Raw genomic sequence first — 25,807 nt, 5'->3', positions numbered from 1 at the left:
AAATCGATTTTGATTACCATCAGAAAGCATGCATGTCTAAGACTACTGCATTCCTAGGGTACTTAAGTAGTCAAATGGTTTTGGAGGGAGTGAGGGAGGGATTCTTTTAAAAGAAATTTTAAATTTGCCCCCCAGAAGTTGTAAAAATGGTACAATTCTTGTGTTTCTGAGACGGTAAACTGTGAGTTTGTAATGGCATTTTGTCTTGTGCAAGTCAATATGAGAGAGAGAGGGGCAATAAACAAAGTAATCGGTCCTAGATTGAAATCTATTTTATTTGAAAATTTACTCTTTAGTTCACTCTCGTTGTGGCCAATTCTGACTCGGTGACCCTATAGGACAGGGGCGAATTGCTAGAATAGAGAATGTTTCCCCTTCTACATGCACAATTGAATGTTGGCCTCCATCCCCCGATAGAAGAGCATACTATAACATCCTGAAGGAGCGCTGGGGGTTGCAGTAAGTTAACTGTGGGCTGCTAACTGTAAGGTAGGCAGTTCGAACCCACCGGCCACTCTGAGGGAGAAGTGACAGTTGGCTACGAGTGGGAATGGTCTCACCATCAATGAATTTGGCTTGGGTAGAAGCTACGTGACTAGGAACTTGTTCAAATGGCCAAGCTCATGAAAAGCTTGTCACAGATTGGAAGAAACTGAGGATCTAAGAATCCATGGATCTGGACCACCTGATGAAATAGAAATACCTTTGGAACTATAGTAAATAGCAAGGCATCAAGATTGGGTTCTTAGCGCTGGCAAACAGACCATGGGTATCAATGAGGTTGACTTTAGGGATAGCTGGGGAAGGTCACTGGGACTTCAAGGAGCAATACAACATTATATAATTACAGAGTCTATGAAAAGGTTGCTCCTTTTTTTTTTGAGGGCTGGAAAAAAGTATTCTTTTTAAAAGAAATTGTTGATTTACCAAAAATAGTTGTAAAACTGGTACAATTCTTGTGTTTCTGAGACTGCAACTGTTGACGGCAGTAGAAAGTCCATTCTTTCTCCTGAGGAGCTGCTGGTGGTTTTGAACTGTCGACCACGCGGATCACAGCTGGACTCGGAACCAGCACAACATCAGGGGGGTGTTACTGGTTTTGTTTTTGGTCAGGATGCTAAGGGGGGGGGGGACCCATGAACTCTGATCATTTGGGTCAGCAGAGGGCACTCCAAAGCAAGAGTGGGACTAACTAACCCCAAAGGAAAGCCAGAACCTGTGTAAGGTGGAAACCTGTCAGGGGAGGAAAACTCGCATCTTTCCCACCAATTAGAGAGCAATAGAAATGTGGTCAGACTGCCGCCTGTCAAAGGCAGGAAATGTGAGACATGGAAAACCAAGGTAGTCCCAGTCGGCGTACTGGCTCTCACCACCTTTACCGGACCTGCGATTAACTGGGAGCAGAAAGAGGACTTTATTGCGAGGCATTTGGGCGGTGCTAAAAGTTGGCGCACCATTTATTCCTTTTTGGCACCTTCAGCCTGACAAGAACATTGAAACAATGGAAACGCACACCCTGGCCACCGTTCCAGCGTATGTCTGTGGCATCTGTGAAGAAGCGGGGCTGCTTGCTGCACACTGGCCCAAGAGTCAAAGCAACTGCCTGAAGGGTGACTCCTGAGCGCTCTGTGATGAGCAAGGGGTATCCCTGGCCCAGGCCCTTTGGAAACACCTTGAAGTCTCCCAGGGAGTTGGTAATTTGGCTTCGCTTGGCAGTTAGTTTCAGGAAGATGGCCGTGATCAAAGCAGGCATTTTACTCAGAGAGAGAAGAAAATGAGTGTATGAGTTGAGAGACTGTAGCGAATGAGAGCAACACACACATCGAAAAGGACAAGCAATTGCTTCCAAGCCAGTTTGTGAAGACTTGCATCTGAAATCAGACATTGTTAGGTAAACACCTTCAATGGCCACCTCTCAGGAGATTCCTAGCCCCCCCACCCCACCCCCCGCACCCGGTCTTGGGGTCATGCAGCTCCCTGTTCCTCTAGCAACAACTCTTCCTCACCTTGGAAGCACCAAGCCTACTTCATTGCCAGCCAGCCAGTTGACAAAGTCGTCATATGAAAGTCTTGGCTGCTGGCCGAGCTGGGCTCCTAAACACGATGCTCGTCACACGTATATCACTGCCAAGATGAGGCTGGCATTTGTAGGGCAGTCTGGAGTCATGAAAATAGTTTTATTCTCCGAGACAGAAAATGATGCTTTTAGGTTCTTGCTCTGCTCTTCTTAATAGTAACCCGATCATGCCATGGGAGTCCTAATGGTGTTGGGGTTACCCATTGGGCTGCTATCTACGTGGTCAGCAGTTTGAAACCACCAGCAGCTCTGAGGGAGTAAACCTGGGCTTTCTCCTCCCCTCAGTAGTTACAGTCTTGGAAACCACGTCAGCCTTGCCTGACCTGATGGCAGTGACTTTGGTTTTGGTTGGCGTTCACACCAAGTCTTCTATGGCTCATGGCGACCTCATATGTTAGAGTAGAACTGAGCATGGCAGGGTTTTCAGTGGCAGCTTCCACAGACTCGGAGGAGCAGGCATTTCTTCTGGGTAGACTCAAGCCTCAAGCCCTCTGGTTAACAGTTGAGCATGTTTACGCTGTCGTTATGAATGGTACCAATTGATCGTGTAAAGCCATGCTATTTTCAGCAATAATAATAGGAGAAACTCTTTAAGCCTTGAAACTAAACCAGGCTGCGTGGTGGAGGTGGTGGAGGTTGAGGTGGTGGTGGAGGTGGTGGAGGTGGAAGTGGTGGTGAAGGTGGTGGTGGTGGTGGAGGTGGAGGTGGAGGTGGTGGTGGAGGTGGTGGTGGAGGTGGTGGTAGAGGTGGTGGTTAGGTACCGTCAGGTCAGTTCTATTGCATAGTGACTCTGCATAAATAAAAGACTGAAACACTGCCCAGTCCTGCACCGTACTCACACCGCTGTCATTATGTTTGAGCCCATTGTTGCAGCCTCTGTGTCAGTCCATCTCCTTGACTGTCTTAATATCCCTTCACTTCATCAAGCTATCCCTTCACTTTACCAAGCATGATGTTCTTTGGGAGTGACTAGCCTCCCCTGTGAACATGTCCAAAGTATGTGAAATGAAGTCTCGCCATCCTTGCTTCTAAGGAGCCTTCTGACTGTACTTCTTTCAAAACATATTGGTTTGCTCTTCTGGCGGTCCATGATACATTTAGCATACTTTGCTAGCACCATCATTCAGATGCATCACTTCTCCCTGGGTCTTTCTTATCCATTGTCCAACGTTTTCAGGCCTATGAACGATGGAAAACACCAAGGCTTGGGGCAGGCACACTTTAGCCTTCAAAGTGACATGCTGGCTCTTTAAAGAGGTCCTGGATAGCACACTTGCTCAGTGCAGTATGCGCTTTGATTTTTTGGCTGCTGCTTCCATGAGCATTGATTGTGGAGCCAAGAAAAATAAAATCCTTGACTTCAACCTTTCTCTGTTGATCGTGATGTTGCCTGTTGGTCCGGGTGTGAAGTTTTGGGTTTTATTTACAGTGAGTTGTCATCTGTACTGAAGGCTACAATCCTTGATTTTTATCACTGAAATGCTTCAAATCTTCCTCTCTTTCAGCAAGTAAGGTGGTGTTATCTGCATATCGCAGGTTGCCTCCAATCCTGATGCCACACTCTTCTGCATATTATTCTGCTTCTCCGATTATTTGCTCAGCAAATAATAGTGTGGGCACAGACTACAGCTCTGACCTACACCTTCCGGATTTTAAGCCATGCAGTCGGTCCTCATTCTGTTCCTACGACTGCCTTTTGATCCATGATGTTCTGGAGTTCCCATTCTTTTCAAGGTTATCCATCGTTTGTTGTGATACACAGAGTTCAATGCCTTTGTATAGTCAGTGAAACACAAGTAAACATCTTTCTAGTCTTCTCTGTTTTCAGCCAAGATCCCCCTGTTGTCAGCAATGTTATCCCTTGTTCTACCTCTTCTGAATCCTGATGGAATTTTTGGCAGCTCCTGTGGATGTACTGCGGAAACGATGGTTTAATTATCTTCAGTAAAATGTTATTTGCATGAGATATGAATGACGATATTGTTTGCTAATTTCAGTAATTCCCTCAGTTGGTTCCCTTTTCTTTGGAATGGATACAACTATGAATCTCTTTCATTCAATTTAGCCACGTAACTGTCCTCCAAACTTCATTTTGTTTTTCAAAACCATTGGGGGGGGGGAGTTAATACAGATATATCATTCCATAGTTCAAGCCCATCAAGCAGTATTGTCCAATTGCTGCCACACTCCATTTCCAAACATTCTTCTCCCGAGTGTTTTCAATGCTTCCTTGGTTTGTTGAAACCTTTCAGTTGGCTTAGGGAGCAATGCTAGGAAGAAGAGCGACATCAGGGCTGGAAGGTAGAAAGGAGGGGCTGTTGAGTTTGCCTTTGTGGTTGACTTGTGATTTGGGAGAGCATGTATGTTAGAGTAACCGTAATCTTTATGGAAGCAGATTCCCGGGCCTGTTTCTTCTGCAGTGCCTTTGAGTGGGTTTGAACTGCTAATCTTTGGGTTACCAGCCAGCCAAGCTCAAACCATCTAGGCCACCCAGGGACCTTCTGTTGGCGCCACTACGCAGGGCCTCCTTTCAGTCCGCTCTCAGTCTTTGGTGGCGTTGTGGGTTAAAAATTGAGCTGCGAACCTCGAAGTCAGCAGTTTGAACCTCGCAACCACTCTGTGGGAGAAAGATGAGGCAGTCTGCTTCTGCAAAGATTTCCAGTCTCAGAATCCGGAGGGAACAGTTCCTTCTACACTGTCCGACAGACTCACTGTGAGTTGGCATCAACTCTGTGGCAATGGGTTTCATTGTTTGGATTAAGGATTTGCCAGTTGAGTAGAGACCTGAATGAAGTGAGGTGGTGGGCCCAGAAGGTGTTGAGGAATATATGTCCCAGCAAGTACCGGGTTGGACCTGTTACCAGACCACCAGTGAGATCTCAGTCAGCAGAAATGTGGCAGATGTGGTAAGGTGAGAGTCGCCTGATTGCCTTGAGCCCCATGACGCTGGCTGTGCAGTATCTCTGACGTAGTTTCTTTGTATATGAAGAAACAGCCCAAGCAGGCAAAAGACTCATTCCACCTCTCACAACTGGGACATGGCAAGACCCATATTTCCAGTAGACGTGCCATTGTTTAGGCATTTGGTTGTGTGGACCATGACAAACTCTGAGTGACCTTGAGAAGAATGGGAAACCCAGGACACTTGGTTGTGCTGGCTTGAAACCTCTACGTGGATCAAGAGGCAAGTGTAGGAACAGAATAAAGGCATACTGCACGGTTTAAAATCAAGAAAGGTGAGCATCAGCGCTGTACCCTTTCACCATGCTGATTCAATCTGTACGCTGAGCAAATCATCAGAGAAGCTGGCTTCTATGAAGAACTGGGATTGGAGGAAGGGTTTGTTAGGAACAACTTGCGGTATGGAGATGACACAGGCCTGCTTGCTGAAAGTGAGAATGACTTGAAGCACTTGCTGGTGAAGATCAAGGAGTATAGCCTTGCGGGTGGATTATGATTCAATGTCATGAAGACCAAAATCCTCACCCCTGGACCAAGAGGTACAATCATGGTAAATGGAGAAAATATTGAAGTTGTCAAGGATCCACGGTCAATGCTCATGGAAGCAGCAGTCAAGAGCTCAAAGGACACATTGCATTGTGTCAATATGTTGCCTAAGTCCTCTTTGAGGTGTTGAAAAGCAAGGATGCTCCTTTGAGGACTAAGGTACGCCGGCTCCAAACCATGGTATTTTCAATCATCTTAGAGGTATGTGAACGTTGGACATTGAATAAGGAAGACAGGAGAAGAACGGATGCATTTGAATTGTGGTGCTGGAGAAGAATGCCGAAGGTATCGTGGACTGCCAAAAGAGCCAACCGATCTGTCTTGGAAGAGGTACGGTCCCAATGCTCCTTACAGCCGAGGATGGCAAGACTTCATCTCACATACTTTGTCAGGAGAGACCCTCCCTGGAGAAGGACAGCATGCTTGGTAACGTGGAGGGGCAGCAAAAAGTGGAAGACCCTCCCCAAGACTTGACGGCACCTTAACAACAGATTTCCATCTCAGGCCCCAAGCCTGAGAAGTTCCCTGAGGCAGGACCATGGCCAGCAGCGGGCAATGTGCTGGGGGGCCCAGACACTTGGTCTCCTTTGTAGGGTGGTGGCAGGGGAGAGCAACAGGTCTATTGACTGCACTCGAAGGCACCTAATAACAACACTTAACTGGATATCAAAAGCACGTTTTTGTTAGAACCCCTTGTGACTGTGGGGCAGCAGTGGCTGAGTCCACTTCTTGTGTTTTTCCAGGTTTCACTTAAGTCATTGAACTGATTTGAGTAAGAGTTGGGTCCATAGACGAGTGGCTTTAGACGTGATGTTTTCCTGGAAAACCAGTTAGCAGCTTCCATTATGCCAAGCACATCTTGCTGGCATCGCTTCTCAATCAGCTCCGACCTCAACTTATGTTTTTATCACATTTGTTTTCCTCTTTTTCGTACCCAGCTACCATGCAAAAATAGCCACTAACTAAGGGAAAGGAAAGTATTTTTCCTCCTTAATATAGACAAGGCCTGCCTTGATCATGTCGAATGAGACCGTGTGTCAATTACCATCCTGGAAGAAAGAGAAAATGCAGATCTGATCCTATCTTGGACTGTAATTCTTCCAGACTCGTGTTTAGCTCCTTGAGGCCGTTCCATTATGTCCTGCAGGGAATTGGAATCCACTCGACAGCAGTAGGTTGTTGCTGTTGTGAGGAACTGACAAGAAAACGTTGCCCACAGGAAAGATGTCTGGAAAGCCAAGGACCAGGAGGGAAGGAAGAAGCGGGATCAGGAAGTTGATCAAGTCCATTCAGCAACACCTGTTTCATATTACAAGTCTCTGACTTGATTACACGCAGCAATTTTTGAGTTTAAACATCCCACGCGCCATTCCCCAACCACCCCCGGCAGTGCTCCAGGTGTTTGTGATTAGGCAACGCCCCGCAAAAACCATCTGGATTTTGTCAACTCTCAAAAGTACTGGAAGTACAACTTGAGACCCCACCCCCACCATAATCCTCTGCAGGCAGTAATTTATCCATATGTCTCAGTCTAGTATTATAAACTAAGCGAACAAAAATTCTCATTACCATCAACTTGATTCTGACTCATAGTGACTTTATAGAACGAGTGGAACACCACTGTGCATTTCAGAGGCTGTAAGTCTTCACGGGAGCAGAAAACCTCATTTTTCTCCTGTGGAGTGGTTGATGGCTTTGAACCACCAACCTTGTGGCTAACGGTCCAACACCACCAGGGCTTCTTGCATTTATATCATTTGTCAAAATAAAGGGTGAATAATAAATAACAATTACTAAAGTGTCAATGTTTTGTTTTGTTTCCCCAAACACGAACATAAGTATGGTGTGAAGCTTTCTTAGGGAATGGGAAGCATTAGATTAAGTGCATGTTTTGTGGATCAGACTTCTCTTTCATTCAGAATTCTTAGTGACGCTTATTTTCCAACTACCATGGCAAAGAGGGCACCCACACCATGGAAGGAGAAAAAAGTGAGGGAAACTTCTATCTTTTGAAGCCTTTGGAAAACTTTTTCTTGGGAATTGGGTTGAGGTTTACAGATGAGATCATCAGTTTGGTATTCAGCCACCTTCTCTTCCCCCTCCTTGCTTGCTATCCTCTCAATGGAGCAGGACCTGCCCCTCTTTCCTCCTTCTGCTTCCACTTTGCATTCCTTCTTTTGTCCCATCCACTGAGCTTTGTCACTGGGGAAAATGCTGCCCTTTCGAGCTACGATGTTCTGACCTCCCGACGGTGCTCCCCTCACTGCCTTCTCGATCTTGTAGAGCGTTTTTACAATCACTGGCATAGGAAGTAGGACCGTTGACGACAGCTAATGCGGGCCAGGCACACCTCTAAAAAGGTCCACTGCGTACATATACGAGCATATTAGACGTCATGAGCCACTGACTCAGGAGCTCAGCTCCTCAAGCCTGCCGTCAAAGCACGAAAGCAGCTATAGACAAGCCGTAAAGGAATGGATGTGGGCCTTTGCTAATGAAAGTTTATTGACGGAGGCTGAAATTTGAATGTCCTATTGCTAAGCTTTTGATTTCCCCCCCACCCACCCACCCAACCCTTGAAAAATGTAAAAGCCATTCTCAGCTCATGAGTCCCACAGAAACAGCTCACAGTGTTTTGACCCCTGGGATAGGATATCATTCAAAAGGCATGTCTTCCTTAGACTATTGTGTCTTTTTAAAAAGAGGATGGTTTTATAGTAACGGGATGGTAATGTATGGATGTGGTGGATGCAGAAATTAAAAATCAAACTGCACACAATCCTGTAGGACAGAGTAGAACTGCCTCATAGGGTTTTCTAGGCTGAATTCTTCCTGGGAGCTTATGGCCTGTCAGTCTCGTGTGGTTGGTTGTTCTAAGGAGGATATACCTCTCTGGCGTTCGTGTCCATCTTATAGGCCTGCTTTTCACTGGGATAAAAGTTGAATCGTGGAATGAGTTTCATTTCAGGCTTGAAGGGGAACATGGAGGCACAGTCATAGAGTTCCTTGGCGTTGCACTTGCCATGTCGACAGGCACCGCACTCTGAATAAGCGATCAGATTTGTACCTGACACTGAGTTGACTCATTGCGTTAAGTGTGGTTTGGGGAAAATTAGTCAAAAGCTCCCTGATCCCCCAAAGGTATTGAGATAGTTCAGGTTTATTGTGCCAACCTGGCGTGGAGACCCCTGAGATGATTAGACGCTCTGAGATGCTTACACGCTCACTGGATTCAAAGGCTTTCTACCCCCTGGTCTGTGATCCTCTTGCATTTGGCGTCATTGTGTGTGTTTTGTGAGATTAAGGAGGGCTTTGTAGATTGGTGTCGGACATATGGGCTAAGTCGGACTTGTGGGCTTGGGATGCTTTTTGAATGTACACTTACCATTTATATCCATATACCCTATATACTCTCTTATACATATATGAGTTTCTGTGGATTTGTTTCCCTAGTTTACCCAGAATAATACAGATGTCCTGGCGTCAAATTCAACCCCGTGTTGGCAGCTTCATATGTGCCAGAGCCATTTTTCAGATGATTGACATCCATCCACCCATGAGCATTCAGAAGAGCTTGGCTTTCAGTACTGCCTGCAAGAGCCTGACAACAGCTCTCTGCAGCTGTCCTGCCGTTTTCCATGTGGACAGACAGAAATGAGTGAAATGTTCATGGGGAGATATGTATTAGAGCCTGGAAAGAGCAATCTGGTCTTTTTTAGGTTTAGAACTTCTATACGACAAGAGAAGTTAAAAAAAAAGATCCCAAAGCCCTGTCTCCCACTCCCCACTCTTACCAAGTAAACCTGAATCCTTGTACGTGAGGGATTTGTCATTGTCAAAAACTTCCTGGGGAAATGGTACTGTTACCCTTATTAATAAGATTATTGGGCTGATTGTATGTCTTTGTAGTAACATAACTTGACTTGCCCTGTGTTGAGGGAAAGTCTTGCATAGGCTCTGCTTTATTTTCAGCTTGAAAAACCAAGATTGGGAAGAGAAAGAATATCATGGATGATCATAATACTAATGTCATTATTAGGACACTATGAGAGTAGACAGGTTTTCGCACCAATGTTCATGTTATGCCAAATGGAGAAGATAGAAACCGAACTGATGAGCTGTTGTCAGCCCAGTTTCTATCTTGCATTTAAAAATGGGACCAGCATTTACTTCAATAATCACAACCAGGAGACGATGAGCTAGACATTCTGGGACTGGCTGGCTTTGGTGGTGGTTGCTGCTGGTGGGTGATTATTGATCATGGGCAAGTGGGAAATAGAAAATGCTTATCGCAATAGAAAAGTGTCTGTCCAAGGGTGCCAGCCCAGCAGTGCAATGGACCACCCATTCCAAATGAGATCCAAGATGCATGGAAGTTGAGCAATCTCATGGCCAGAGCCAACTAATCATTATTGCAGGGGCCATAGGTGGTGGAAAAGGGGGGTTAGGGGAAGGAGGTAGCCTATCCCTCCTTTTGGTTTCAGCTCAGATGCCTTGAACTGTACCCAGGGTAGAAAGGGGAGTGTGGGCCAGCTTTTCCAGTTCAGTAAATATCAATCTCAAACTTGTTGCCATTGAGCTCCTGGCAACCCCCTCTCTGTGTTAGAGTAGAAATGTGAAACCCACTCATTATTCTGAAAGCATTAAAAGTACAAACCTCCATTTGCTTAATTGGAGGCTTACTTATTCCAGGCATTATTTATTTAACAGAACAGCTGTCTATCATAGAGAAGAGATTTTGGAAAGGCTTTATTGATCCCAAGTGTGGTCTGTGAATTGAGTCTATAAATCTTCTGGTTGGTCGGGGAGGGTGTCAAACAGCCTCATCTTTCTCCAGAGGAGTTGATGGTGAGTTTGAACTGCTGACCAATGGTTGACAGCCAAACACCTAATGCACAGCACCACCAAGGCTCATCAAAGCAAACCAACCTCACCGTCATCCAGTCGATGCCAACTCATAGTGACCCTATAGGCAGAGTAGAACGGCCCCGGTGGGTTTCAGACACTGGAACTCTTTACAGAATAGAAAGCCACAGCTTTCTCCCGAGAAGCGGCTGGTGGATTCTGTGTACTCAAGCTGCTCAAGTGTAAGCCGCTAAGCCACCAGGGCTCCTGAATAGAACCTGTCTCTTAAAGGGCAGCTGAAGCTGACTGCTCCCTTCCCCCTTCTGCTGCCAGGTGAGGCTTAGGGACACAAGGGTTGGGGGCCAAGAGTTAATAATACTTATAACAACCTTTCCATAGTTATTTTTCTGTTTTACTCTTTTTAAAAAATCAATATATTATTGCTCTATGGTTAATTACAAAATAAAACCATGACATACATGGCAATATTTGTGTAAAAAACACACATGCATACGGTTCAGAGAGCCTTGGGGTGGCCCTTTCTAATGACTGTGTTTTCTTTGGATTGTTTTACTTTTGGTGTTTGCTTTTCTCACCCACAAAAAAACAACGGCCTCAAATGAGTAACTTGATTCAGTCTTCTTTCCCTTCACTCTCATTTAATACACACTGCACATTTTTCCTACTTTCTCATATTTCCAAACTATTTTTTAATCACTGTAAAAGAGCCAAAAAAAAGAAAGAAAAGAAAAAGATAAAAAGAAGGCTGTTTCTCATGCTGAAAGGTCTTTAAAAATCCTCTTTGGGATTTTTCCTTTTTGATAGAGGTGGGTACCTGGCAGAAGGGCCCATTTCTTGGTTGTGTGTTTCCTTGCTTTTTCTCACTTCTGTTTGCTTTTTTTTATATAAGCCGCCTGGGGTCCAGTGACATTGTCTGGGCTAGTACAGCCCTTTCCCTGAGGTTCCGCCCCTCCGTGTTCTCAATGTTCTGAATTGCTCTAGACATTTTTCTGACCAGTTCTCCACAGCCAACTGACACCTATTGTCTTTGTGTGTGTTTTATAAAGGTCTCATACCTGCTGGCAGGGGGGAGTATGGCCCATGAAGACTTCTGTGGACACGTTGGTACCTTGAACCCAGGAGACCTGCAGGTATGGTCAAGCACTTGCTGGGTGGTGTGCCCAGTGGGTCCTGCCCTTTCCTAACTTTCTCTACCCTATTTCTTCTTCTTAAAAAAAAAACATTTTATTGGGGTACTCTTACAGCTCTTATCCCATACATCCATTGAAACAAGCCCTATTTGTACATATGTTGCCATCATCATTTCCCAAACATTTTTTATTTGAGTCCTTTCTACCCTTTTTTCCCCTCCCTCCTTATTGCACCTTCCACGTGGCCTGGGACCCTTCCCACACCTCTGGTCGGCTTCCTCTCGCACACTTCCCTGGCCTCCTCAGCCCCCTTCGAGCTTCCCCAGCCAGTCTTTGTGTGATATTTCTCCAGATTCATTTCGAGGGACAGTCCCCACCTATCTTCCATTTGCTCCTCCACTCACTGGCACAGGGCTGGGCAGTGTTGTAGCTTGCTCTCCCTTTCTCCCACGGAGCAGCAGGTGGGTTTGAACCACTGACCTTTCACTTAGCAGCTGAGCACTTAACTACTGGATCATCAGGACCCCTGTGGCCAAGTGAGAAGGCTATACTGAGTTCAGATCTGAGGTCACAGAGGGCTGATGGGGTGTCTGGTGGGATGCACTGTGCAGGGAAGATGGCAGAGCTTCACATGGAAGCATGAGTCTTCCAGGAACACCAATAGCTACCTTCAGACAAAAGTGCCCGATGGGCAGCTCTAGAGAGCTAGCTACTTTTTGAGTGTTTGGCTGCCTGACGCATCCACGCAGCAGTGAAGGCATTAGGGACTCTCTAAGCAGCGAGGGAGTACCAGAAGAAAGGCCTGGCGATCTCTCCCCCCCTGCCCCAAAGATGACAGGCAGGAAAACCCCATGAAGCAATTCTACCCTGACACTGGTTGCCACTGGTTGCAATGGACTCAACAGCAAAAGGGACTCAGCAGCTTTTGTTTTTCTGAAGGTTCAGCCCAGCTCCAGAGCGCCCCCTATTGGTCTGGCCGAAGCCTTCATTTTAACTGCCTTGGCCCTGGGCTTCTCCAGTCCTGTCTGCATGTCCAGTCCTGCCTGGCTCACTTCTGACAGGTGTATGTCCTCCTGCCACCCAGGAGGGGAGTAAACCCTGGTGGGTGTTCCCGTTTGGGTGTGCTGACTCGACACGAGGAAACTCGAGCAGATTTCCAAAACTGGAAAGGGCTCCAGCCAAGCCATCTGCCATCCGTGTTGTTGTTGTCACTACCCCTCCTGTCACCCAGGATCTCTGGTAGCTCCTGTGCAGGGACTAGTTCCGCGAGGCGGGTGCCTTGTGCCTGTTCCCCTGCCCTCACACTTGCTTCTTGTTGGTCTGCTGTTGGCAGTGGATGACAGCTGGCCGGGGCATTGTGCATGCCGAGATGCCATGCACCGAGGAGCCAGCCCACGGACTCCAACTGTGGGTGAATCTGAGGAGCTCAGAGAAGATGGTGGCGCCTCAGTACCAGGAACTGAAAAGTGGAGACATTCCTAAACCCAGTAAGAACGGCGTGACCATTGCTGTCATTTCTGGAGAAGCCCTGGGAGTGAAGGTAAGTTGTGGGTGTTGGGGGGGGGGGTCACCTGAAGTATGTCTTCCAATAAGGCTGCTCCCTCCAAGGTCAAACCTTTCAAAATCTCTCACAGTTCTGGTCCCAGAGTACCAAGGGCCAGCCTTGGGAACCATGCAAATTTGCTCTATGCTGACCGAAAGAATTTGGACAATTAGCAGAAAGCAGGTGCACGAAGAGGGGTACCCCTCAAATGTAGTAATTTTTTTTCAAAGAGATGTATTTAATTTTTTTTTTTTTTACAAAACAACATGATCACCTTCAAAGTACCCTCCATGATACTGAATACATTTGTCAAATCTGGAATTCCGTTCTTGGCAACGTTTTTCAAACTCATCTGTTTGGATGGCTGACAGCACCTCCCTCATTTTTTCCTTCACCTCTTCTACAGTGTCAAATAGCTGTCCTTTCATGTCCCTCTTAATTCATGGATACAAAAAATAAGTCCCACAGAGCAGGGTCAGGGCGTAAGGGACATGAAGCAAGAGAGGCATGCTGGGTTTTTTTGTTTGTTTGTTTGTTTTTGCCAAAACCAGTGCACTGAGATGGCTGTGTGAGTAGGTGTATTATTGTGGTGGCAATACTGGTACCCTGTCTGCCCCAAATTGGGTCTTTTTGTCACACACTGTTACACAATCTCTAAATAGAAAGCTTGATTAATAGTCTGACATGGTGGAAGAAAGTCAAAATGCACTATCCCCCTCACTTCAAAAACAAAAACAAATGAGCATCATCTTGATCTTTGATTTCACTTGACAAGCTTTGTTTGGGTGAGGCATTTTCCACTGGCTTGATTGATGTTTGCTTTTGGAGTTGTAAAAACAGCACCATCTCTTGTCATCAGTCATGATCTTGGGGAGAAAGTCTGGGTCGCTTCGAAGCTGTTCTTTCAAAGCACAGTATGTTTCCACTTGACGCTCCATTTCCAGGTCAGTTAGAACCCGAGGCACAAATTTTGCAGCCACCTTTCTCATTCCTAAGTCTTCCATTAAAATTTACTGAACTGAGCTCCAAGATAGTCCAGATAACTTCCCCATGATCCGTACTCAGTCCTCAAGCACAAGTGCATGAATTCTGTCAAATTTTCATCTGTTCGAAAAGCTGATGGGCATCCAGGTTTGTCATTGATTGACATTTCACCTTTTTTGAAACAAGAAAATCACTGGTGCACTTGAGTTCTTCCCATAGCGCTATACTGGTAAGCTGTTCAACATCACAACCGTTTCTGTGGCATTTTTTCCCAAGCAGCAAACAAAATTTCACAGCTGCACATTGTTCTCTTAAATTGGCCATCACCACAATCAAGGTTTGACTGACACTGATTTTATGAAAATAAAATTACTGTGACCAGAGAGAACCTTCCCAGGCGACGCCACTGAGTGCACTAATGCAGCAAGTTGCTGGATGCTCACCTAGTGGGAAAAATGCACACTACGAACTTTGCTCCGCCCAGCGCAATTCTGTTTTTATTGGATACGCCCTTTTATAAAGAATTTGGTCAAAAAGTAATTTCTAAGGGATGTCTTCAAGTGCCTTTAGATTTAGCTTTATTTCTTTTCACTAAAATGCTTTGATTCCAGCTCGTTGGAATGGCAAGAAACAAACAAACCAGGAAAAAAAGCAATTCTCCCATCCCAAATTTATTTAAATTAATTACACACAAAACTTAAGAGGCAAAGTTGGCATATGCCTATGTTTAGAAAGTTCTTTTTTTTAAATTACATTACTTAACCCATACACACTCTTCCCTGGACATTTTTCTCAATTGAGACTTTGTAATAACCTAAGGAGCCCTGATGCTGTAGTGGTTACACTTTCATTGGGCTGTGATCCTCAAGATCAGCAGTTCAAAACCCTCCTTTGGGGAAAGGATGGGCTTTCTACTCCCGTCAAGAGTTACAATCTCCAAAAACCCACAGGAGCAGTGCTACCTTGTACTATAGGGTCTCTATGAATCAGTATTAATTCAGTGATAATGAGTTTGATTTTTAATAGACTAAGCTGGACTAGGAAGAAAGGCCTGGTAATCTACTTCTGAATGCCAGCCAAGGAAGAGTGTATGGATCACAGTGGTCCAATCAACTGAGCATGAGGATGGCACAGGACCATGGGGGCAGTGTTTTGATCCCCCATGAGTTTAGGGTTGAGCTGCAGGCAGCTCCTTCCCCAACAATGACATGCTAAAGGTTGGGGGCAGCTGGGTGAGAAGTCTGGTGAGAACTGAGCAGCAGGGGGCTGCTGGGAGGCCCCGGTTCCTCACACCAGTTTGTGGGATGTTCTCTAATTGCAATTCCCCAGAAGCAGACCCTGAGATTCCAGTGATCCTAGGGCATGGGGAGAGCAGGGCAGGGGAAGGGAGAAACCCAGCAAAAGGGAAATCTCAGGCAAAGTCCTGAAGAGAGTGACATCAGCATGGTCCCCCCCCAAGGGACAAAGAGGTGTTGTCTCCACTCACCCAGGGCAAGGGACCTTGGCTTTTGTGTTCCCTAATCCAGCCTTCATTGGGTATGGCTGTGGCTTTGAGGTGGGGGCACAACAAATGCCTCTATTTACCTCCCGCTGCTTTAAATTCCATGATGTCAGAAAGAAACCTGGAGGAGGCGTTGGCCCTTCCAGGGTCAGAGGAAGACAATCTGGAGACAGACTGCCCAGGTTCAAGGCCGGCTCCCTCACTGACTACCTAACTTTGAAGAGGTTGCTCCACCTCCCTGGGTCCCAGCTTTCTCTTCTCGAGCATGGAGATAACAGTAAGACCCAGTTTGGAGGTCATTTTGGAGGACATATAAACAAAGGACTTAGAAGAATATCTGGTGCAGAATGAACCCTCTGTGAAAACACTCAAATCAAATCCATTGCCAGGAGTCAATTCCAACTATATAGAGTTTCCTAGACTGTAATCTTTATGGAAGGACTCCTGGCGGCACAGCCGTTAAGCGCTCAGCTGCTAACCTAACGGTCTGCGGTTCAAACCCATCCAGGGGATTCCTGGAGAGAAAGATCTGGCAATCTACTTTCTTAAAGATGCCAACCTGGAACACCCTGGGGCAGTTCTACTTTGCCAAATGGAGTTGCCATGAGTCAAGGTTGACTCAACAACCAACATCAGCACTCTTTCTTCCACAGTGCCTCTGCATAGATTCATCAAATGCAAACCGTTTTAGCCACTCAAGGGTTGCTATTTTTCACTTCTCTGCAAAAACTTTGGTCAGTATTCTTGTGGTTTTCACAAAAGGTGTGTTTCCTCTGAAGGGCAGGGTATGTTTATATGTTGAATGATACCACATTTTTTTCTTTTCTAAATCCATCTCCAAAGGAGTTAGTAAAAATAAAAAATCACATGCAATTGGCTCAGATCTTGCTTGCTACTGTACCTCCAGCACCTGATGCACAATATTGGAGACAGAAAAGATGCCCAGGCAATGTTTGCTAGAGACAGAAGTGGAAAAAAAAGTGCAAGTAGACGTTGCAATGAGAGAAACTAGGGCCGAGTAGCAAGATGGCCGGAGTCCAGTCACAAGGAGCTTGTAGAGCTAGAATATATATAATTTATAAACATAATGCAGTAAGCAATTTAAGGATTGGGAAGCAGGGAAAGTCATTCAAACCAGCTGAATTGTGGAAAACATGGGAAGACAGAAGCTGTTTTGCAAAACCCCAAGTATTCCCTCCAGGTCTTTTCAACTCCCATAGCAGCACTGGTGCAGCCGAGGTGCCGAGGCTTGTGGTCATTCCCCTTAAGGTGGTGGGTCCATAGGCAGTTGTCTCATTAGGACATTGGTTGTCAACTTTCCTTATGCCACAACCCTTTCATACAGTTCTTCATGCTATGGTGACCCCCACTCACCCATAACATTATTTTCAATGCTACTTCATCACTGTGATGTTGCTACTGTGATGAATCGGGTGATGCCTGTGAAAGGGTCGTTCGATCCCCAAGGGGGTTGCGACCCACAGGTTGAGAACCGCTGCCTTAGGGGCTTTAGCTTTTGAGCTTCTTCAGGGTGCAGCTGGATCGCCAGAGTAAGAGCCCTGGCGACACTGTGGGGTAAATGTTGGATTGCTAAACACAAGGTTAGCTGTAACAAACCCACCAGCTACTGGTCTGAGGGAGAAAGACGAGGCTGTCTGATCTGTAGTGCACATAATCTCCAACTGCCAAGAGCTTCCTTCTAGACGTTTCTCATCCCTATCCCTGGTGTAGCACTCACAAGCATAGGAAGGCCTCAAGGCCATTTGGCCATTCTGTCCCTGCCCCAAAGCCACAGGCCCACTAATCAACCTCAGTGAAGTGACGTGCCATACTGTTGTCTGGCTGGTATAAGCACACCTGTGCTTTTCCTCTCCCCATTACATCTCCCGCTTTTATTGTGTCCAGGAAGCTTTATTTAAGACTAAACTGCCCTTTGATGCATTTGAGCACCAAAAGACAATATTCGTCAATACCCTCAATTTGCTAAAAGTCAGAGTTTGTGTGGTCCTCAAGGAAACAGGCCCATGCGCTGTGGTTTGGGCTCAGGTTCTACAGGACTGGCCAGCGTAGGTGGTGCATCCTAGCCAGCAATCTATTTTAAGGGGGCTTTGAAGTCTTTGATGGCATCAGACCCATTTGAAGAGGATCTTGTCGACTTCACCTTTGACTCCATGTTCTCACCTTTGCTTCTGGGCACTGCTGTGGAGGTGAGTCAGATTCCTTGTGCCCTAAATGGAACCGCCCCACAGAATTTCCAAGGCTATAACCTGTAGGGAAGGAGATCGCTGGGCCGTCTTAGTGGGGCTGAGTGGGTGTGAACCACCAACCTTGTCTCAAGTGGTCAAGCACTTTAACTGTTTGTGCCACACAGGGACTCCTCTACTTGAGGTAGCAGTTTGAAGATGTTCAGTCATGAAAAGAGGGAGCACATCCACATGTGCTTTTGCTTTCTTCCTCACCTTGGAAGTAGTTCAGCAAGTTCGTGGATTCCGCTAAAAATAAAACAAAAACACAACAAAGATTCTCCTCGTGGCAAAGAGAACTGGCTCCAGCTGTCCCTGAGAGGAAGCAAAGGGAAAAGAGCTCTTACTCAGAAAGGAGGCACAAGGGGGAAGGGTCCCCTTCCAGATCATCTCTCCTTTCCTGCGTTCAATGGAGAAACGGAACACTCCAAGTTCGACTTAACACTGGCTATCTTAAAAGGTACCCTTTGGAATTGCAGTAGAGTTGAAATTCAGCGCACCCAGTTTGCTGAAGGTTATGGACAATAGTGAAAGCCCAAAATTGATTTCAGAGTCCCCATGTGGATTATGTGTGTTGACTTTCCTCTGACCATTCACCAAAAAACACCAGACCAAACTTGCTGCCATCAAGTCGATGCGGGCTACCCTAAGGGACAGGGTAGAACTGCCACGGTGCGTTTCAGAGACTGTAACTCTTTATGAGAGTAGAAAGCGACCTGTTTTTCTCCTACGGAGTGGCTGGTGGTTTCCAACTGCAGAGCTTGTGGTTAGCAGACCAGTGTGTCATCACTATACCATCAGTGCTCCTTTTCGATCATTGACCGGGGATGTGAATAGTGTTGCTCTTGAAAAGAGTGCATTGCAAAGTGAATTACCTCCAACCCCCTGATCAACCCACTCTCCTGTAGGGACTTACCTGGGAGTGTCCTTGATGGCAATCACTATATTGGGGGTTGCATAGTCCTAAGTCAGGCCCTGCCAGCCTCGGGGAAGCCCCTGGACCCATATTGTAAACTGTGCTCTCTAACTTCATCCATGTGTCCCAATCATGGCCCAATTGCACTTTGGGAGTCCCATTGGTAAATATGATGTCTTAATCTGCCGCCAACCATGTTTTTGTTACTTTTTTTTAACCTCCTATGTCCACTTTAATGTTCTGTATCTCAGAATAAAACAATCAAATGAAGGGAGTGGGTGGAGGGTGGACTAGGGGAGGGTTTGATTAGTGGTTTGGACAGTTGACTGCAAAGTTAATGATCTGAAATGCAAATTAGGTGAGGGTGTACATTGCAGGTCATTAACTTTGCACTGGGGCAAGAAGTGAAAAACCTCATGATATAGTGGTGTGTGCAAGGTCAGCAGTGCGGAACCACCAGCCACTCGGCGGGGGTGGGAGGAGGACTGAGCTTTCTACTCCCATAAAGAGTTACAGTCTCTGAAACCCAAGGGGGCAGATCTACCCTGTTGCTAGGCATCAGCATGGACTTGATGGCAATGAGTTTGGTTTGGGGAGGCACGAGTTGGGGAATAGGGATGAACTTGAGACCTCCTTTAGTATGTCTTTTGATTCTTACTTTTTCAGTTTGACTTCTGAAAGATGCAAATGTTTCCATACTGAAGCCATCAGAGGACACCAGAAAAGTAACCCTGCCTCCCATGCCCTCCCCTTTCCACCCTGGCCAGAGCTTACAAATAGAAACAAAGGAGCCATGCAGAGAAAAGAATAGCTCTGCTGGGTTAATATGAAGATTTGCTTCTCTGGCAGTAGATTTCTAGTGGGCGCTATAGTCTACATCACAAAGGATGGCGCTAAAAAACGGTCAGCTTTGTAGTTTTATTGTGAGTGTTCCTAAGACCTTCTTTTTAAAAGATTTTATGTAAGACAGGCCTTCTAAAAAATCACAGAAAAAAATCCCATTATCTTTAAATCCCATTTTTCCACAAACCTGTTGAAGCCCACGGTAGAGTATATGATAAAACAAATATCTTAGTGTTTTTAGTAATGGGTATTATTACGTGCTAAAGAGACCCAAATGGAAAGTCTAAAAGTTAGGAAACATGCCACAATATTAAATATTAATATAATATAATATAATATATAATAATTAATTTAATTTAATACTAAATGAAAACTTTTAAATAGTGGATGGCCATGATCTGTATGAGGCAACTCTTTTGTAGAAAGTTAATATGATTTGATCATTTTGAGTATCCAAGTTTTTGGTGATGTATTTTTAGCTCTTTGTTAGGAATTGAGTAAGAGTTTATCAAGTGTATTGTCTTTCTTATTTTTTTAAATCATTTTATTGGGGGCTCATACAACTCATCACAATCCATACATACATCAATTGTGTAAAGCATATTTGTACATTCATTGCCCTCATCATTCTCAAAACATTTGCTCTCCACTTCAGTCCCTGGTATCAACTACTCATTTTTCCCCCTCCCTCCTTGTTCCCCCCTCCCTCATGAACCATTGATAATTTATAAATTATTATTTTGTCATATCTTACACCATCCGATGTCTCCCTTCACCCACATTTCTGTTGTCCGTCCCGCAGGGAGGAGGTTACATATGGATCCTTGAAATCGGTTCCCCCTTGCCACTCCACCCTCCATCCACCCTCCTGGTATCTCCATTCTCACTACTGGTCCGGAAGAGATCATCTGTCCTGGATTCCCTGTGTTTCCAGTTTCTATCTGTACTAGTGTACATCCTCTGGTCTAGCCAGATTTGTAAATTAGAATTGGGATCATGATAGTGTGTGTCGGAGGGAGGAAAGTTGTATGTTTCATCCTTGCTACACTGTACCCTGACTGGCTGGTCTCTTCCCTGCGACCCTTCTTTAAGGGAATGTCCTGTTGCCTACAGATGGGCATATTGGCTTTCTGTTCAATAAGTCTGACACATTTTTTTGGTGACATTGATAGTAGCCCCACAGTGTCACAACCCTCTTCCCACATCCTTTCTGGGTTTCTGGTTTCCATTTGGCATTCTTTCCTATCCATTCCTGCCTTCTGAGCATGATCCCTGTGCAAAGGCTGCCCTTGTGATCTCCTCACGTTGATAGAATGATCTCGGGGTTTGTTCTAAGGAGTGTGGCCCTCTCTGGTAATTGCTCACTATATAAGCCTTTTCATTGTGGACGGAAAGTTGGGGTACAAGGGTCAGTTCAGTCCCAGGCTGAAAGTGTGGCTGAAGGCCATAGGCTTGGGTTTCTACCAGTCTCTATCTAACCAGTAGGAATCCAAGATGTCAGCGATTTCTGTCTCTTTCTCTCAACAATTCCATCTTCCACCAGCTGGTATTTCCATGGATTTTCCCTTTCTGGGCTGTGTTGAAGGACACGTGATGAGGAAGGCTAGAGTCCCACAGTGGTGCAGATGCTTGACCCATTGGGCTGCTAAACACCAAAGTGGGTAGCCTTGACTTCTGAAACTCTCACCATTGAAAACCCTCAGGAGCCCAGTTCTGTGACACACGGGGTCGCCATGAATCAAAAGCGACTCTCTTGACAACTGCTTCAAGCTAAGAAACTCCCTCCAGGAAAATGAACAAGCACCCCCGGTGAATTTTAGCTTCTTTCCCCTTTGGAGATCTACAATCTGTGTATATTTTACTGCGGGGGGCGGGGGGGAAGGACATAATCAACCCAATGCAGAGACATGGGGGGAACAAATAGTAGAAAGTGCAAGGTGCTATGGGATTGGCAAGCAGAAGGTTTTGCCTTGAAATATTAGAACAGCAGTAGGTAAAAATGCCTACTCTACTCAGTCTAGAGCAGGTGTTGGCGAACTTTTGAGATGGAAGAGCCAATCTTGTCCCTCACAACAGTTTCAAAATTATTGGAAGGCCATAAATATATCGATACAAACAAATGAAATCACCTTTATCTGAATAATACCCTTTTAAAATGTGCACTTTTACTTCAGCACCACATGGACTTACCAAAAGAGTACGTGTGAGCTGAAGTGTGCCGACCCCTGGGCTAGAGGATAGGAGCCCCGGCGGCACAATGGGTAACTACTTGGCTGATCATATTTGGTAGTTTGAGCTTCCCCAGCAGCTCCGTGGAAGAAAGGCCTGGCAACCTGCTCCCATATAGTCTACAGCCCAGAAAACCTTGTGGGACAATTCGACTTTGCCATATGAGGTCACTGAGCCAAAATTGACTCCACAAGCACCGACCAAGAACAGCCTAGTGCTGTCCCTCCTACAAAAAATGTCTCCCGCCCTCGCCTCAATTCCATTGCACAGACACCGTACAGAACAAGATAGAGCGGAGGCTGTGAATTTCGATACGAGCAGACAGCCTCATTGTTCTCCGGAGGGACAGCTGGTGGGTTTGAAGTGCCCCTAGGGCCACAGTCCAATGCTTAACCCACTATCTCACCAATACTCTCTGGTCATTGTTGTTGTAAGGTGTCATTGAGTTGGTTCCATCCCATAGCAACCCAAGTACAACAGAATGCCACAGTGCCCAGTCCTGTGCCATCCTCATAATTGTTCCTATGCCATAGTCCATTGTTGCAGCCACAGTGTCAGTCCATCTGGTTGAGGGCCTTCCTCTCCTTTGATGCCCCTCCACTTCACCAAACATGATTGATTTCCTTCTCCAGGGACTGATCTCTCCTGACATATCAAAAGTATGTAAGAGGAAGTCTTACCAACCATCCTATCTGAGCCTCTCCTTACAATCCCGAAAGCCAAAACCAAACTTACCGCCCAATCAAGTCAACGCCAACTTAGAGCGACCCTGAAGGACAAGGTAGACCTGCCACTGAGTTTTCGAGACTGTCACTCTATGGGAGTAGAAAGCCCCATCTTTCTCCCCATAGTCTAGAGCAGTGGTCCTCAACCTTCCCAATGCTGCGGCCCTTTAATGCAGTTCATGTTGTGGTGGCCCCCCAATTATAAAATTATTTTCATTGCTACTTCATAACTATAATTTTGCTACTGTTATGAATTGGGCGACCCCTGTGAAAAGGGTCATTCAACCCCCACAGGGGTTGCAACCCACAGGTTGAGAAACACTGGTCTAGAGGAGGGAGAATTCATATACCTAGGAAGCCCTGGTGGTGTAGTGGTTACTTATTGGTCTGTGATCAGAATGGCCAGTAGTTCAAAACCACCAGCCCCTCTGAGGAAGAAAGACTGGTTTTCTACTCTTGTAAACAGTTACAGTCTTGGAAACCCACAGGGGGGGTCGCTATGAGCCAACATTGACCGGGAGACAGTGAGCTTGATATTTTTTGTTTTCTTTTTTGTTAGGTAGAGGGAAGGAGGCTGGGGGAGGCCAAATGGCCAGAGGTCTTGCTTCCCAATGTCTCGTACAAAGGCTGAGCAAGTACGAGTACATTGCTATTTGCAGATGGTGATGTGGGTCGGGGGTGGGAGGGGTACTACACAGGCAACCAGATACCTAGTGAGGCTATAGGGGTAGGGGCAAGGACATGATGCACAACACTGGGACTGAGGAGAACTAAGACAAAGTTTGACATCCTTGAGTTTTGAATGCTGTTGACCTTGACCCTGATTGGCTGTATATTCTTGTTTCGCTCTTCCCCACGGTTTTCAGTAGGATGGTTCAAGGTTAAGAGGGGGATGGCCCCCAGTATGCTGGTGCAGTCCCATCTACCAGAGGCTGGGATTTCACAAAGCAGTTCATTCTCTAGGGCCTGCCTTACCATAGAGCCTAAGCAGCACTTCATCTGCAGTTCGGAATGCACAAATAAACAGCAGTCAGGATCCGCTCAACCCAGCTGTACGAAAGGTTGCTGTTGCCCAGGGCAGCCCACGCACCCCGAAATACCATTCTTGGTGTGTGCAAAGGGCGCCAGATGGTCTTATTACTTCAAGATGTCCCCGTTGACCTATTCACCTAGGGAAGTACATTCCAGAGGTGTCGACAAGCCCTCTTCTGCCAGTAATAGAGAATAAATAGGTATGTGTACAAGCCAGAAGTTCCATCCGGGCCTGCTCTTACATCCTGGGCCCTTGCACTGAGGGCATAAATTAACGAGACAATTTAGACTGCAGCCAAATGAAAGCAGTAAATAAAAAATAATCAAGTGTCACCTTCCATAAAGGTGAGGGATCATTGCTGTCCCCCGGGCAGCTGTCCTGGCTGGTCCTTTCAGGCTCTCGTACATCTCTCCCCATGAATATTTCAACCGTTTCTGTCTGTCCACGTCGGAAACCGCAGGACAGCTGCAGAGCTGCCTTTAGACTCTTGCAGGCAGCACTGAAAGCCGAGCGCTTCGGGTTGCTCATGGAATGGATGGATGTCAGTCATCTGAAAGCCGGCTGTGGCAAATATGAAGCTGTGCCACTGATGGCCGCCAGCACGGGGCTTGAATTTGGCGGCAGAACACCTTTGGGAGATTAGGGAGCTTTTTTTTCGTTTGCTCCAAACCACACTAAAAGCGATGAGTCCATTCCGGGTCAGATACAATTCTGATGGCTTATTCCGAATGCGGTGCCCGTCGACTTGGCAAGTGCAATGCCAAAGATGAGATAGGGAGTGCAGGGGTCGAAGAGTGGTCATGAATGGGGGAGGAAGAGCTCAGAAAAGGTGGGGAGCATGGTGGCCCAACTTGAAGGACGTCACCGACTGGCACGTGGAAAAGTGGCCGGATAGGTCCATGGGCTGCTTTATGTATTGACAACAACATCAATTGTAGTTAAAAAGAAAAGGATTCTCTCCATGCATTTTCTCACCAAAATGTAATTATTTTATTTTAAAAGTAGGATATGGCATGAGAGGTGGCTCCAAAGTAGCCAAGTCTTTCCAGACTTCAACTCGAACGAGCTGTCCAAGGTGGGTAGTGACTTGTCTCTTCAAAGAGCCTGTCTGGGCTTTGACCCCGCAGATCAAGACCTTCAGATTGTTAGCCAATGCAGATCCATGGGCTCTTCTAGGGGGCTTCCAAAAGAGGCGTGGACAAATGGAATGATAAGATCGTAGATTTTTTTCCACAAACTTTTAGAAGCCCCTTCTTGACTTAGGGCCGTCCGTCAGGACTGTCAGGATTCTCACATTGGCCATGAGGAATCAGTATTTCCTCCCTGGCAGTTCTGTGGAGCTCAACAAACAAGATGTGGGCCAGACCCTGAGCAGGCTCAACACTGAAAAGCCCAGGGAGGGTCTTTTATTTTGGAAGGGTACCTGCAAAGGGACAGTCTGGGCGCCCCTAGAGTAGTAGGCAGAGTGGGTTTGTGGGAAGGGAGACTGAGAGGCTCCACCCATTCGGAAGGTTCAGGAAGAGTTGGTCTAAGACTTGAGGAGAGTATTTATCTGGTCAAGAACCATAAACAGAGTTTGGGGCAGGGCAGAAAGCGACCGAAAGAAGAAAGATGTTTTTGCACAGAGATGTAAAACTGCCTCATGCTGTGAATCAGTGCAATCAGAGGGCTCCAAAAGGGCTCATCTTTCTCATGTAAAATGTTTCTGATAATCTGTATCTTTCTTGTTTTCTTGCTTACACACTTTTTCGATGTGATTCCCTATTGTCTGTAGAACCAAATCTTGGGGTCCAGGGTCTCCCTCCCCCACCTCAGCCAAAGTAATCAAAATGGAAACAGCACAAAATTCCACAGATGCCATGCCCTGCATTGTATCTCCTGAGTCCACCCTGGTGGAAATATAGCTGTTCCATTGAGCTGTCCATTGGGTCAGTACAGTCAGGCTCACTGAGGAAAGAACAGTTTGCCTCTTTTTTTATAAATAAAAAATCAATTTGCCTCTCTTCATGAATCTTTAAAACCTCCTTCAAAAGTCTCTTTTCCTTTGATATTGTTTGACTTTTCAAACACGATGGAAGGAAACCAGGACAGCCATAATGTTTCTTTCCTGGTCCAAGAAATAGCAACAGGAGAAATGGAAACCATGCTGACGTCTCGACTGAGGCCCATCTGTCCTACTCTCTTTACACCCTTGCCTATGGTCATTTTCC

At 46.0% G+C, this 25,807-nt stretch overlaps 1 protein-coding gene across 2 annotated transcripts in view; it reads left to right on the top strand.

The window, feature by feature from the left end:
* PIR (pirin) overlaps nucleotides 1–25,807 on the top strand; it is a 92,889-nt gene that overhangs the window by 26,518 nt on the left and 40,564 nt on the right. For both annotated transcript variants that reach the window (XM_075539007.1, XM_075539008.1), the window contains exons 4-5: nucleotides 11,497–11,580; nucleotides 12,914–13,120. In XM_075539007.1, the coding sequence (XP_075395122.1) occupies nucleotides 11,497–11,580; nucleotides 12,914–13,120 (291 nt within the window). The remainder of the gene's footprint in view (nucleotides 1–11,496; nucleotides 11,581–12,913; nucleotides 13,121–25,807) is intronic.

This window comes from Tenrec ecaudatus, chromosome X, assembly GCF_050624435.1.
Source record: "Tenrec ecaudatus isolate mTenEca1 chromosome X, mTenEca1.hap1, whole genome shotgun sequence".
Taxonomy (NCBI): domain Eukaryota; kingdom Metazoa; phylum Chordata; class Mammalia; order Afrosoricida; family Tenrecidae; genus Tenrec; species Tenrec ecaudatus.
The sequence above is the reverse complement of the archived record's forward strand: the minus strand, read 5'-3'. Positions and strand labels throughout refer to the sequence as shown.